We start from the raw sequence: 12,959 nt of genomic DNA, 5'->3' as shown, positions 1-12,959 counted from the left end.
GAAGATCAGGGAGCTTCGCCTCCAGGCCATCCCTGTTGTTTCTGGTGTTCCTGTCACTATGAAGAAGCACCCTGTGAACCAGCAAGTGGGCAAAGGTCAGGAGGCAGGGGTGTGAGAGTAGCAGGAAGAGTGGTTGGTGGTGGGAATGGTGAACCCCCTGGAGCTAGGGAGGAGGAGCAGGATGTTCTGCCTAGTCCTGTGCTGTACGCCCACCACTGTTTGCCAGGGTGCTGTCGGGAGACCAGTTACCCACTCCGCAGTGGGCTGTGTTAGTGTGTGGCAGATTTGTTTAATCAAAGTATCTTAAAAAAAAAAAAAAAAAAGAAAGAAAAATAAACAGAGAAAAGAAAAAGAGAAGCAACAGCTACAAGAAACCCAGAGCAATAACAATATACGCTTTCAAAACAAGATGACAGAAATTTGCTATATTGCATATTGTTATCTTCAAAAGAGCTGCTTAGATTACCAGATATATCCATGCAAAATTGATCAAACTGCATTAATCTAAGTATCTTGAGCATAGAGTATACAGTCTTCTCCTTCTCCCTTTGGCTACACCCTGTGTAAAATTAACCCAGAACCTGCAGGGGGCATGAGTGGGCATCCCCCTGCTGTGACCTCCCCTTCTCACCTCTACAGTGGGAGCCAGACATGCAGCGCCCCTGAGGCTCAGGAGATGGCGGAGGGTCACTTTCCAGAGGCAGCTTGTCCCTACAAGCTGGAAGGAGACAGCCTTTTGAGTCTTTGCAGGACAGAGCCTGCATTCATGTTGAAAGTGCTCCTTACTCTGTTACTATAGCAGAGATGAGGCTTCTTGATGATGCATTAGTTTCTCTAAGTCCCTCAAGCTGTGCACAGTGAGAGTGTAAATGTGTTCCCTCTGCCCTACCCGCAGCCCCGGCTCTCGATGTGGACTGGCAGAACAACACTACTTTCGCCTCTTGTAGCACGGATATGTGTATTCACGTGTGCAGACTCGGCTGCGACCGTCCAGTCAAAACCTTCCAAGGACACACGGTAAGTGGGCATCCTTGACCATAGGACACAAGTTTGTCTGTGTGTGATAGGGGGCTCTTTCTTCTATACCTAGAATTAAAAGACATAGTGACAGCAGACCTGTTATTCTTGAGCCCTTAGCTGCTGGAGCTGTGTGGCTACCATAGGGGGTTGGGTCAGCCCCACTGTAAGTGGCAAATGAGAAAAGCAGACCCTGGCCTGACTCAAAGCAAACTTTTTTTTTTGTACCGGGGATTAAACTTGCAGCCCCACTCTTGTCAGACAGGTGCTTAAACCACTGAGCTAAATCCCCAGCCCCAAAGCAGACTTTAAAACAGCTATCAGAATGTGTGAGGACGTAAAGAAAAGGTGCTAGTAATAAATGAATGCATGGAATGTGTCCATAGAAAATGGAAATCTGTATTTTTATAAAAGAAGACTTGAGAACTAGCAGGTTGGAGACAACAGAAGTCAAGGTAGTATACCTAAAGAAAGATGGCCATAGGTAAATGGATGCAACTGGAGACCATACGCATAAGTGAAATAAATCAGACTCACCTGTGTAAATATTGTGTTGTTTCCCTAGTGTAAGAAACTGAAAGAATAAATAAGATTTAATAGATATTGTGAAAGCAAAAGGGAAAGAAAGTGCTCATAAGGAAAGAACAACTGGGATGGGGAAAGGAGAAAAGAAAGAAGGAAAAAGGTTATATATACAAGATAGATAACTATACTACTAATATCTGTTAGTTCATCAAAAAGAGTAGCTTGTGCTTTCATTGTATGATTGTTTGATCATGTTTTTCATGCCTTGTAATCTGAACTACTTTGAAGATGACAATACGCAACATATTTTTTTCTTTTTTCTTTTTTTTTCTTTTTTTGGTAACGGGAATCGAACTCATGACCTCGCACTTGTCAGGCAGGTGTTTGTGCCACTGAGCTAAATCCCCAGCCCAATATGCAATATATTAACCAGCATAAATCTATTTTGTTTTGAAATTCTGTATCATTTTTATTCCTTTTTCATTTTAAAATTTAAAAAAAAATCATGGAAATTGGCCTATTCAGAGAACACAAACAATTACAAAAATGAACAGGGTTTTCACAACCTATAGGACCATATCATGTACTCTATGTCTGTGCAACAGGGAAAGAAAAAAGATAATGGAACAGAAAATGTATTTTCTGTTTTCTGTGATGGAAAGCATCAACAACACCCAGTGGAGCGACTCAGCAGGCCCCAAGCAGAAGAATACAAAGACAATCACACTGGTAGTCTTAGGTGCGTGGTCACCAAGCACCAGAACTGAAGACAGAAATCGTAAAAGCACCCCTGGGGAGCAATAGTGTGATCCACAGTGGACTTGTCAGCTTCCTCATAGCAGGGCAGGTCCATCCTCAGTACGCGCACTACCAGTGAGCACCTCATACCGTCCCAGCCTTGTGGGAAATGCCCCCAGCTCCAGCAGCAACCTCGGTCCCATCCCAAAGCCTCCTCCTGTCTTCCAAGGCCCCACCCAGAGGTCCTATAAACCCATCCAGCTGCTGCTTCCTGTGGGGGTGTCTCACTCTTGGCCTTGGGGTGACTGCCAATGCATGGGGGAGTGGCCCTAGGGCAGAGGAGGTTAAACAAAAAGGTTGCCATGTTGCCACTGAAGTGCCTTGCTGGGCGCGCGCGCACACACACACACACACACACACACACACACACAGTCAGGTCCTCTGGGATCACCACACTCTGTCCTCACTGCACCAGGCTGCAGGTGGGTCCTTTGCAAATGCAGCCCCTCCTCCTTGGCCCACTGCCCCCTGGAGCTTCCCTGAGGAGCTTTGGAGGCTACACCTCCCCGCCTGTGCCTTTTCCTAACTGAGGGTTTTGCTCCTTTTTCCCTGGCAGGTCCAGTTTCCCTTCCCTGGCGGAGACCTTACCCAGTCTTTCCCATTTCTCTTGTGTTTCCTTCCCTGTCCGCTAAATGTCAGACAAATGTACAGTCATGGATATAGACAGAGGGGAGGCTGTTATGTTAAAGTGCACAGAAATGTTGCAGTCCAAGCCCAGTGCTCATGGTGACTGGGGCTTTCTTGCTGTTATTTACCGTACTTGTCGTATGTGAATTCTTCATTCAGCCTCCTTGCTCATGGAAATGTTTTACCTTAAAGAAATATGGATGATCTTGGCTGGTTATGTGTGGTAGATGCTATACTTTCATATAAGCGAAAAGGCAAAGTGAGGAAAAGAAAAAATACAGGCTTGTGTGTTGTGTGCCTTGCTATCCCGGGTAAACCCTGGAAGCTGCTGGCAACGCTGGCAGAGCTCTTGCGCCTCCTGGTGGACGATGGCTGCCATAGCGACTCGTGGCGTTACTTTGCTCTCTTGCAGAATGAAGTCAATGCCATCAAATGGGATCCTTCCGGAATGTTGCTAGCATCCTGCTCTGATGACATGACATTAAAAGTAAGTCCCTTCCTGGGCAGCCAGCAGCTTGTTTGCCTGCTTGGCACCCGTGGGCAGGTTTCTGAGCATCTCACAGGGGACAGCATTGCTCCTTTCATTCCCGATGTTTTCCTCTAGATCTGGAGTATGAAGCAGGACACCTGTGTGCATGACCTTCAGGCCCACAGCAAAGAGATCTACACCATCAAGTGGAGTCCCACAGGGCCCGCCACCAGCAACCCAAACGCCAACATCATGTTAGCGAGGTAACAGGAGGGCAGCCTGGGGCCCCGGCTCCGTTCCTCAGCTCAGCTGCCTGTTGTCCAGTTAGCAGTCTGGCTAGGACAGCTCATAAGCTAAGAGCAGGAAAGCTCCTGGAAGGTACTGGCAGCGGGTTAAAACCCTTCCAAACTACACAGAGTGGTGCAACCCCAGGGAGGGGCTAGCTGTGTGCAAATGACGTGATCCCTGGATCTTCCCAAGATTGGCTCCCACAGCCACCCGCGATGACAAAGACCCAAGAGCCAGCCAGGGAGCTCAACAGCCAGTGCTGAACAGCCTAGCATGTGCTTAGAACCTGTGCGCTTTAGCCTTCAAGTCCTCTCCCGGTGACTGCCGTACCTGAACAATGCTGATGAGTGTAGTTGTTACACTGCATCTCAGGACTGACGACAAACTGTGTGTTCAGTATAGACACAGTTCTTGTCAGTTCTTTTTTATGGCGGTGGTTTTGTTTGCTTGCTTTGCCCGCTTGTTTTGTGGTACTGGGATGAGACCCAGGGCCTTGTGCATGCTAGGCAAGTGCTCCACCACTGGGCGGCATTCCAGCCACCTTGGGTGTTTTTGATCTGCAGGTGGCTGGTGTGGAATAAGCTGATAGAAAGAGATGGCTGGATCCATTCGAGGCAAACGTGTTAACTGGGAGGCCAGTAGTCGGGGTGTGTTCTGTCTCCAGGGTTGGGGCCCTTCGCCTTTTGTTAAGACAGAGAAATAGGAAGAGGTTAGCTGGGACCTCGGGCTTGGTTCAGCTCAGAGCCTCAGCTCAGAGCCTTTGGCAGTGAGGATTCAGACAAGGATTCCCTGGCTCCCGCCAGATCCAGTCTGATCTTTTGTATGGTGAATCTGCTAAGACACCAGCGGAGGATAGGGCAGCCAGTGAGTCACACTACAACTGCAAAGAGTGGTTGTTAGGGAGGGACAGTGGTGGCCCTTCCAAACCACAATCACCTTTGCTCAGGGATCGGAATCACTGCATCTCGATGCTCCTTGGGTCCCCAGGAATATAGAATTCAACTCTTGGTTTTCTTTTACTTCCTTTTCGCAGTGCTGAGGCTTGAGCTCATACCAAGCAGGTACTGAACCAATAAACCCCACTCCCAGCCAGCTCTACCTTTGGTACTTTTTTTTGGTACTGGAAATGGAAACTCACAACCTTGTACTTACCAGGCAGGTGCTGGGCCTCTGAACTATATCCCTAGCGCCTGCCTTTGGTACTTTAATGAGAAAATTCTGAGGCCCAAAGCCATGGAACAGGACAGTTTGGAAACTGCTGTGGGTCATTGGGATTTGGCTCTGTGGAATGAGGATGTTTGTGTAACCTGGAGAAGACAAGATGTGGGAGGGATATTGGGTTACCCGGAGGCGTCAGGAGGGTTATTCTGGGTAGTTTCAGAAAAGAGCAATGTGGGAGAAGTGACAGGCAGGCAGCAGGTGGGCGGCAGCAAGGATGGTTGTCCTGGAAGCGGTGGGAGGAATTCAGGCATTAGCTGAGTGGCAGAACCAGGAAAACCCAAAGGCCATAGTTCTCCTGTTTCAGGTAATTGTCTGAAATCCACTTAAATTGTAATGATACAGTCTAGATTCTGTCATCATTTTTTGAGGTCCAGGAAGGTATTTTTGTGTCCCATGGCACCCTTTAAGGGCCTAAATTATCCCTTTGTCACCAAGTATAAAGGAGACCTCCAGTGCCAAAGGTAACAACTTTGTGATGCGTATACTATTCTCCTAAATTTAAGAACAGCTCACATTTGCAGCACTCGGCAGTGTAATCTTAGATGTGGTTGTGATTGTACATTATACATTCCTCTTGGGTGGAAACAATCTTAAATGCATATCTGTTCAGTTTGCAGGGAGTTTTTTCTGATTATAAGTAGGCACATGTATTTGGTTGCTAAAATAGGTATGGATTGGGGCTGGGGATTTAGCTCAGCGACACAAGTGTCTGCATATCATGTGCAAGGCCATGAGTTCAATCCCTGGCATCAAAAAAAAAAAAAAAAAAATAGGTATCGGTTATAGATTGCATGAAAAAACGTAAGTGTTCCAGGAAAGTATCTATCATTCCTAACAGAAGACAATGAGGAAACAGGTGAATAGGGGTATCAATTTCCCCAATTCCCCAATAACAGCACCAATTTTTTTTTGTTTGTTTTAGGACTGTAGCTTTGTTTTCCATGGGTGTGAGTTTCTGTTTCAGAGAAAAAGGAGCTCACTAGGTTTATTGTGAAATGTAAAGGCAAGGCAAATTTAAAAAGCAGGGCTGAGGATATAGCTCAGCAGCATGAGCACCTGCTTAGCAAGCGCAAGGTTGTGAGTTTGATCCTCAGTGCTTCCATGCACGGTATGTTTTCTCTGCCTCCTTCCCAGCGCTTCGTTTGATTCTACGGTTCGGCTGTGGGACGTGGAACGAGGCGTCTGCATCCACACACTGACCAAGCATCAGGAGCCTGTCTACAGTGTAGCGTTCAGCCCTGATGGGAAGTACCTGGCCAGCGGCTCCTTTGACAAGTGCGTGCACATCTGGAATACTCAGGTAATTCTCCATGCCCGTGGTTGCATTCTCTGGGAAGATGTGCCTGGCAAGGCGCGCGGAAATCCCCAGCTGAGTGCTATCTGCAAGGCCTTCTCTTGGGTTTGTCTGAGTCCCTGACATGGAACCTGCCTTGTGCCCTGGGGAAAGTCTGACCCCATTGTGTAACACCCTCTGGCATGAAAGGGTTGTGTCCCTTCATCTAAGCTGTCCAGGCAGACCCACCAACTCCACCAGCACCACTGTGGGGCCAGTCTGGGTAGGAAGGAATATGTGTGACTTTCAGGTGACAGCATGACATGCCTGAGTAGCACACGGCTGTCCTTTCTCCAGAGACTGAGAAGAGTCAGGCTTGGAGTGAATTAGCCATCGTGGGCCTCTCTGGCAAGAGAAGCATTTCAGAGGGCCATGCAAATCTAAGAACGTCTCAGCAAAACCAGTGAGGAAGCAGCTTGCCTGGCATGTGGGTTCGAACTCTAGGACTCCAAGGAAAGAGCCAGTGGAGATCCCATGAGCCAGAGTTTCCCATCAGCCAAGGATATGTATGGCAGGCTGCCTGTCTGAGGCTGCCTGGTGCTCTGGGTCCCTGGCTGAGCACAGCCGTGGCCCCAGGCACAGGTTCTGAAGATCACCAGAGGGGAGCTGTCCTCTGCAGAGTTGGAGTTGGCTAGTCACAAGCTACGGCCACCATACCAGAAACCCTTCCAACTTCTCTGGGCTTGGAGGTTTTCCTGGTCAAATATAGGGTACAAGGAGGACAGCCTAGGGCATGCCCCAGCTCTCAGGACCTCCTGGCACCACACTTGACGGTTGCTTTGCTTTGCTTGGCAGAGCGGAAGTCTGGTCCACAGCTACCGAGGCACGGGTGGCATCTTCGAAGTGTGCTGGAACGCTCGAGGCGACAAAGTGGGTGCCAGCGCTTCCGATGGCTCTGTAAGTGGTGCCTTTGTTTATCAGGGACAGGGACGGGGGCAGGGGACTGACAGACATAAGCAGCTGGTACCCAAGTGACATCAGTACACAGCAGGTGCTCAGCCCGTACAGAGGATGGGAAGGACACCTGTGTCAGGATGGTACCATGTCTAGACTAGCCTTCTCACTGTCCCTTCCAGAAGACACTGCAGCAGAGCACACAGATAAACCTGGAGGCATTTTATCTATTCAGCCCAGGGCCCCATGGGCCTTGTTCTGCCCCAGTGGGTGGTTTGGGTATTTTTCCTGACCTGGATTCCCCCTGCATGCTGTTGGCTTGAATGTGGTGGGTGAGATGCTCAGACACTGGCCTGTTATTAGAGATTCCCTGGCCCTCTTGATTGTCCCAGTAAAACTTTATTTATAAATGCATCCATGGCTGTCCAGGTGTGGTCCCAGGGTCACAGTTCTGCCAGCCTTCATTTTAAGGCATCCTGGGGTATTCCTCAAGGTGTGGCATCTTTCTTTCCAGGTGTGTGTTTTAGACCTGCGGAAGTAAACACAAAATATCATAGAGGGGAAAAAAAAAAAGAATTGTAATGGACCAGCAGCGAATTCATGGGCGGTAGCACTGTTCCAACTCTCAATTCCCAAAGCGTCTGAGTGTGACCCACGTGAGAGTGTGCTTTGACATCAGCTCATCCCTGGCCAAAGGCATCCGTCTTCTTTCCTAATCTTCACCCAGAAGTTTAAAAACCAAGCAAACCCAAACGCATACCCACAGTCATATCAAGCGGTGGGTAAAGGGTCTCCACTTAGGACATCCTGCTGGGGAAGGATGAAGCCACCAGCGGCTTGGTTTCCATCCACCTGAGGCTCTGATGGCCGACGAATGCAGGAAAGGCTGTGCCAAAAGAAGAAAAAGAGAAATGCTGTGAGAAACCAAAAGGGGAAAGAACACCTCTCGTGGTGCCCCCACCCTGTCAATTTGGACACTACAGTCACTCTCACGGAGGGTGTGTGCAGAGGGTGTATTCGGAGACCAGTTTGTACCCGTGAATGATGCGCAACTTTGTAATCCCAGCACCTTCTACTTTCTAGAACCTTCTTTGTTCAGTGGTTTTTCCATTCACTGGAACTCTGTCATCCGCAGGCCTTGGCTTAAGACGCAAACTGTTTTGAGTTGGTTGTTTCTTCCCTCCCACACCCACCCCATGCTGTTTTCCTTTGTCTGGTGTGGTCTTGCCCTTCATGACACCCGCAGCGGATGTGGCCACGTGGACCTGGTGACAAAACCATGGATGGACAGCTCCCCCGCTCTGCCCTTCGCTCACACCTGCTCTGTCCCTCTCTCATGGTCCTTTCACATCTGAGTTCACAAAGGGCACTTTCGGCGTTCAGTAAGTGCTTTATGTAAGAAAGCGGGGAGGGGGAGTTTTTACAGGAGAAAAAAAATGACTTATAAGAGAAAGAGCCTGGAGTATTTTTGGAAAAAAATAATATTTTTATGTTAAAACAATTTTAAAATCCCAAAATGGCCATCAGACACAGAGAGCTTTGTGTGATTCCTGTTTTACAAACATTGACATTTAAGGAGATACAGGCAGTGGGAGGCAGCTTGCCCTTTCCCTCTGTGGTGTGGAAGGTGGCCGACAGCTGGGTGACAAGGCCAGCCGCAGGAGCTGTGCGCTCCTTCCTGTCACGCATCTTCCTCGGCAGTGCAGTGACCCACGGGTCCACCATCAAGAGCATGCCCAACCGGCCCTTGTAGGGCTGACCTAAAGGCTCCGGACAGTCACTGTCCAGTGACAAAGCAGCAACACCCGAGGAAGACATTCAGCCCCGAGGAAGACATTCGGCCCTGATGATAAATTAGTCCACAGGTACAGTGTCGCCCACCCCTTCCACTGGCTTGTTTCTTTCGGTCTTTGGAGATGAGAGAGATTTTTTTTTTAAACAATGAATCTTTTTACTGTTTTTTAAAGATTAAACACAGCTTTGCGCTGCCCTCTTCAGCCGAGGCGGGGTGTTACTCAGAGAGTAGTGTCCATCCACAGAGCTGGAAATGGGCGAGGGCTTCATCCCACTTGGGATGTATGGGGCTAGCCACACAAGTGGCCTCGGGGACTGGGCGGTGACCACCACAGCAGCACAAGCAGACCGGAAAGAGCCATGTCTTCTAGTGGAGTAGTGTGTGCGGGTGCTGTTACCTGAACACTCAGCCAACAAAGCCGAAGTGCTGTGAAGTGATGGGTCCCCTTTTTGAGTGTAACAGGTGTACCCACTCCCAGGATGCATCAGTTCAGGATGCAGGCTGTTGGGGGTTCAGACAAGCACCATCTTTAGTGCACCCCAAATAAATATGCATTCCTCTCTGCCAAGCATTAGCTGTCCAGTTTCAGCCCATTGTCCTGATACGACTTGTGTAATCCACCGTGGGTAGTGATGGGCATGGTGTGTAAGGGGTTCACTAGCCAATCTGGGCCTAGATTCCAGGACCAGAGTCTCACACCCGGGGGAGCAAAGCCACCACCTCATCATCTCTTCTTGCACAAAGCGGGCCACCACATCCCCTGCTGTCCATCAGCACAACAGAGCATGGGTCAAAGGACGGCAGACCCAGCCGGAGAACACTGCTGCTCACACTCCGGGAGTGTGTCCCACTCTTGGCACCTCCAATCACCTGGCCCCTGGAGCCAGCACACTCAGCTTTGCAGCCAAGGGCCATGTGTCACGTTGCCCAACCTCGTCTATTGCTCTGAGGGATGCTTCAGTCTCGGTGGCCAAAAAATGTAACCTTGCAAGCAGACACAAGTGACCACGAGCCATGCCCAACCTGCCTGGGAAAGGGAGCTGTCCCTCAGGGACCGAGAGCGCCATGGGCACGGGATGGGGTTGGCTCTTCTACCCTGACAACACCGACGCTATAGAACATGACCTGTTCTGTCTTTCTCAAACATAGATCACGGAGACTAGCCAAGTGCACTTTGTCCGATGTGAGGATCTGCTTCGTTCCTTGTTGTTTTTCTCTTTTTTAACCTCTCGTTTCCCCTTTATTTTGTTTTCTTTGTGTTTCTTGTGAGATACAAAAATGTTTCTTCCACCACTCACTGAAGTTTTGAATTCTGGCTTCTGTGGTTTTTATTGTCTGTGTCAGACATACAGCCAGACGTGGTTCTCTGTCAGCATTTTCCAGATTCTGTTCAACAGCATTGACCCCCCCCACCCCAGTTTTGTTCTGTACCCCTAACCCCCACTCATCCCTCACACTCTTGGAGAGAAAAAAAATCACCTTGTGTGTCGTAGCTCATTTTATTTCCAGAGAGAATCAACAGATCATATTCAGTGTCTTGAATAAATTGCTCTATTTTGATATTAGAGAACTTGGTGGCTGTGTTTTTTATTTTTTCATCTTCCTCTAATTCCTGGGCCCATATCAACACTGGTGAATGAAGGCAGAATTCTGCATTTTCTCAAAATAACCTGAGTGACTCCACACAAGATAGGTCTGTTAAACAGGGAAAAGGGGAGTAGATTCCATGGAGTGACACAGTCACATGAGGATGGGCCCCAGTCCCATGAGTCCAGAGAAGAAAGACAGATCTAGGGTTGCACAGGGACTTACCATAGATGGGGAGCCCTGAACCATGACAGGGCCGTTAGGATTATAAACAGGGACTATGAACAGACGAGAACAATGACATCATCCTAGCTGGAATGTACCTGGTTTATCTCATGCTAACATCAAAGAGTCAGGCACATTCCTGTAGCCAGAGTCCCCTTAGAGCTTCATTCTGATGGTTCTGTCTTGTGTTTTTGAGGGAACCTGCACCAGGCAAACCAACCATGGTTACTCTGCAGCAGTTGTGATGGTTATGACCCAAGATGGTGGCAGTCATGTCAGGTCGAATCCACCCAGATTCTCACCGCAGCCCCCCTAGGTATTCTAGGTCATTACCCAAAGGGAGCCTGTGTCTTGGTGTAGCCCCTTATGGTTGTTTTATTGCATTTTTTAAAAAGCAAAACAGATGCATTTTCGAGTGTTAGCAGGTTGATTTGCTGAGAGGTGGAGTTTGACCATTAGCCCCGGGTAATCTGAAGAACCTAAGTTCTTCACGGAACATGACCTGGACACTGAATTGTGCACAGTGCAAACATGAACATTTCTATACATCTGCTCTGTGCCCGACAGACTGCATTTCCACTTCCACTGTGTTGATACATGGGTGCATACTGTTTGCCTGCATGCGCTAATGCAGATCAAGAAGGGACAGGTAGGCCAGCCAGGGCCTTCATGCTTGCTGGGAGGCTTTACCAAGAAGTCTTGGTGTGTACCCTCTGAGCCTACTGTTCTTGCACTAGGAAAGAACTGGACTGGGGTCCAAACATGCTCTGGAGTTGCATAATGACAGAAACACCCTGAGAAGTGCTCCGATAGCCAGCATGGTCACGTGAGCAGCACTGCGCTTGTGTAAACCTAGGTGGCTGGCCTGCTGCATACCTGCACTGTATGAGAAAGATGAACAGGAAGCAGGCAAAGGAGGAGAAAACAGGCTGTGCTCATCAAGGGCTGTGGTGGAGGAAATGGAAATCATGCACAGGAGAAAGCGACCCCGCTGACAAACAGTGCACCCAGGACACTCGAGGGTTACATGTGGTCTTGAACAGGTGACTTCAGATTTACATGTGAGAAGTTGTCAGTGTATAATAAGAGAAAACTGTTCCTAGTGTGGTCTGGGCCTGCTTGCTTGGGGTTTTCTTTATCTAACATCCCACACACACAACACTTAGGTGACTACGCATGTTCCCAGATGGCAAATTTGGCGTGAAGTTTTGAGCACTCAAGCCTCCTTCAGAAGCCATTGCAAGCCTCTGGGCGGACCCTCATGCAGGAGGTCAGCTGGCAGCAGAAGCATGGCAGTGTGCTTAGGAAATGGGGACAGAGAAGCAGGGATGTGACTTGGATCTGGCAGCCACACCCACTATGCAGGTAACAACGTTTTAGAGATTTCTGTCCCCTGTGAAAGTGGCTTATGGCTCCAGTCTCTGTACCTGTCTGTCTGATACAGTTCTGTGTTCACCTAGCATGCGGTCCATCAATTAGGAGCAACCAGCTCCTATGGATGAAAGGATGAAAGCCACTTTAGGGAATGGGTGGGGTCAGGAAGCAGTGAGGGCGTAGACTTATGCCCTGGGGAGACTCCAGAGCTGACTGGACAGATATGTCCCCTCTGGGGACTGTATCATCCACAGCAAGGTAAGCAAGACCAGAACACAGTTTCATTGGAGAATGTGGTCAGCTGGGACCAGCTGGGACCACATGGAGATTGGTATTTGTAGGGCCGATGTGCTAAAATGTAAATTTCAACCAGGCATGGTGGTGCACACTTGTCATCCCAGCATTCAGGAGGCTGAGGCAGGAGGATTCACCAGGAGTTTGAGGCCAGCCTGGACTACACAGTGAGTTCAAGGCCACATGAATACATTAGAGAGACTCTGTCTCAAACAAACAAACAAAAAAACCTTTGGTTAGTCATGGAGTTATCCTCAAGCAAAAAGTCATATACTCCACAAGAAAATGGCTGAGATGCATCCTATTGTAACACACAATTGTAGGTGATTGTGATAACTTTCTGTGAAATTGAGGGGAAAAATCAGATACTAAGAAGTTTCCTATAGTAGTGAATAAACACACTGATAGATGGCCAATCAAAACTACGCAGACAAGAGGCAGCTGATCCCCAACCCGGCATTGGTTTTAACACGACACAATCAGATCAGGGTTCTTACTGCAAGCTGAAGAAC

General features: G+C 48.7%; 1 protein-coding gene across 10 annotated transcripts in view; it reads left to right on the top strand.

The window, feature by feature from the left end:
- LOC100734681 (transducin beta like 1 X-linked) overlaps positions 1-10,537 on the top strand; it is a 201,885-nt gene extending 191,348 nt beyond the window's left edge. For all 10 annotated transcript variants that reach the window (XM_005000289.4, XM_013144435.3, XM_023561903.2 and 7 more), the window contains 6 exons: positions 896-1,017; positions 3,380-3,454; positions 3,572-3,699; positions 6,080-6,245; positions 7,074-7,175; positions 7,687-10,537. In XM_005000289.4, the coding sequence (XP_005000346.1) occupies positions 896-1,017; positions 3,380-3,454; positions 3,572-3,699; positions 6,080-6,245; positions 7,074-7,175; positions 7,687-7,713 (620 nt within the window). In that variant the 3' untranslated portion in view covers positions 7,714-10,537. The remainder of the gene's footprint in view (positions 1-895; positions 1,018-3,379; positions 3,455-3,571; positions 3,700-6,079; positions 6,246-7,073; positions 7,176-7,686) is intronic.
- The last annotated feature ends 2,422 nt before the right edge of the window (positions 10,538-12,959 follow it).

The sequence above is a fragment of the Cavia porcellus genome, unplaced genomic scaffold (assembly GCF_034190915.1).
Source record: "Cavia porcellus strain 051 isolate PalLab524CR breed Dunkin Hartley unplaced genomic scaffold, mCavPor4.1 scaffold_33, whole genome shotgun sequence".
NCBI lineage: Eukaryota > Metazoa > Chordata > Mammalia > Rodentia > Caviidae > Cavia > Cavia porcellus.
This window is presented reverse-complemented; position numbering and strand designations above follow the sequence as displayed.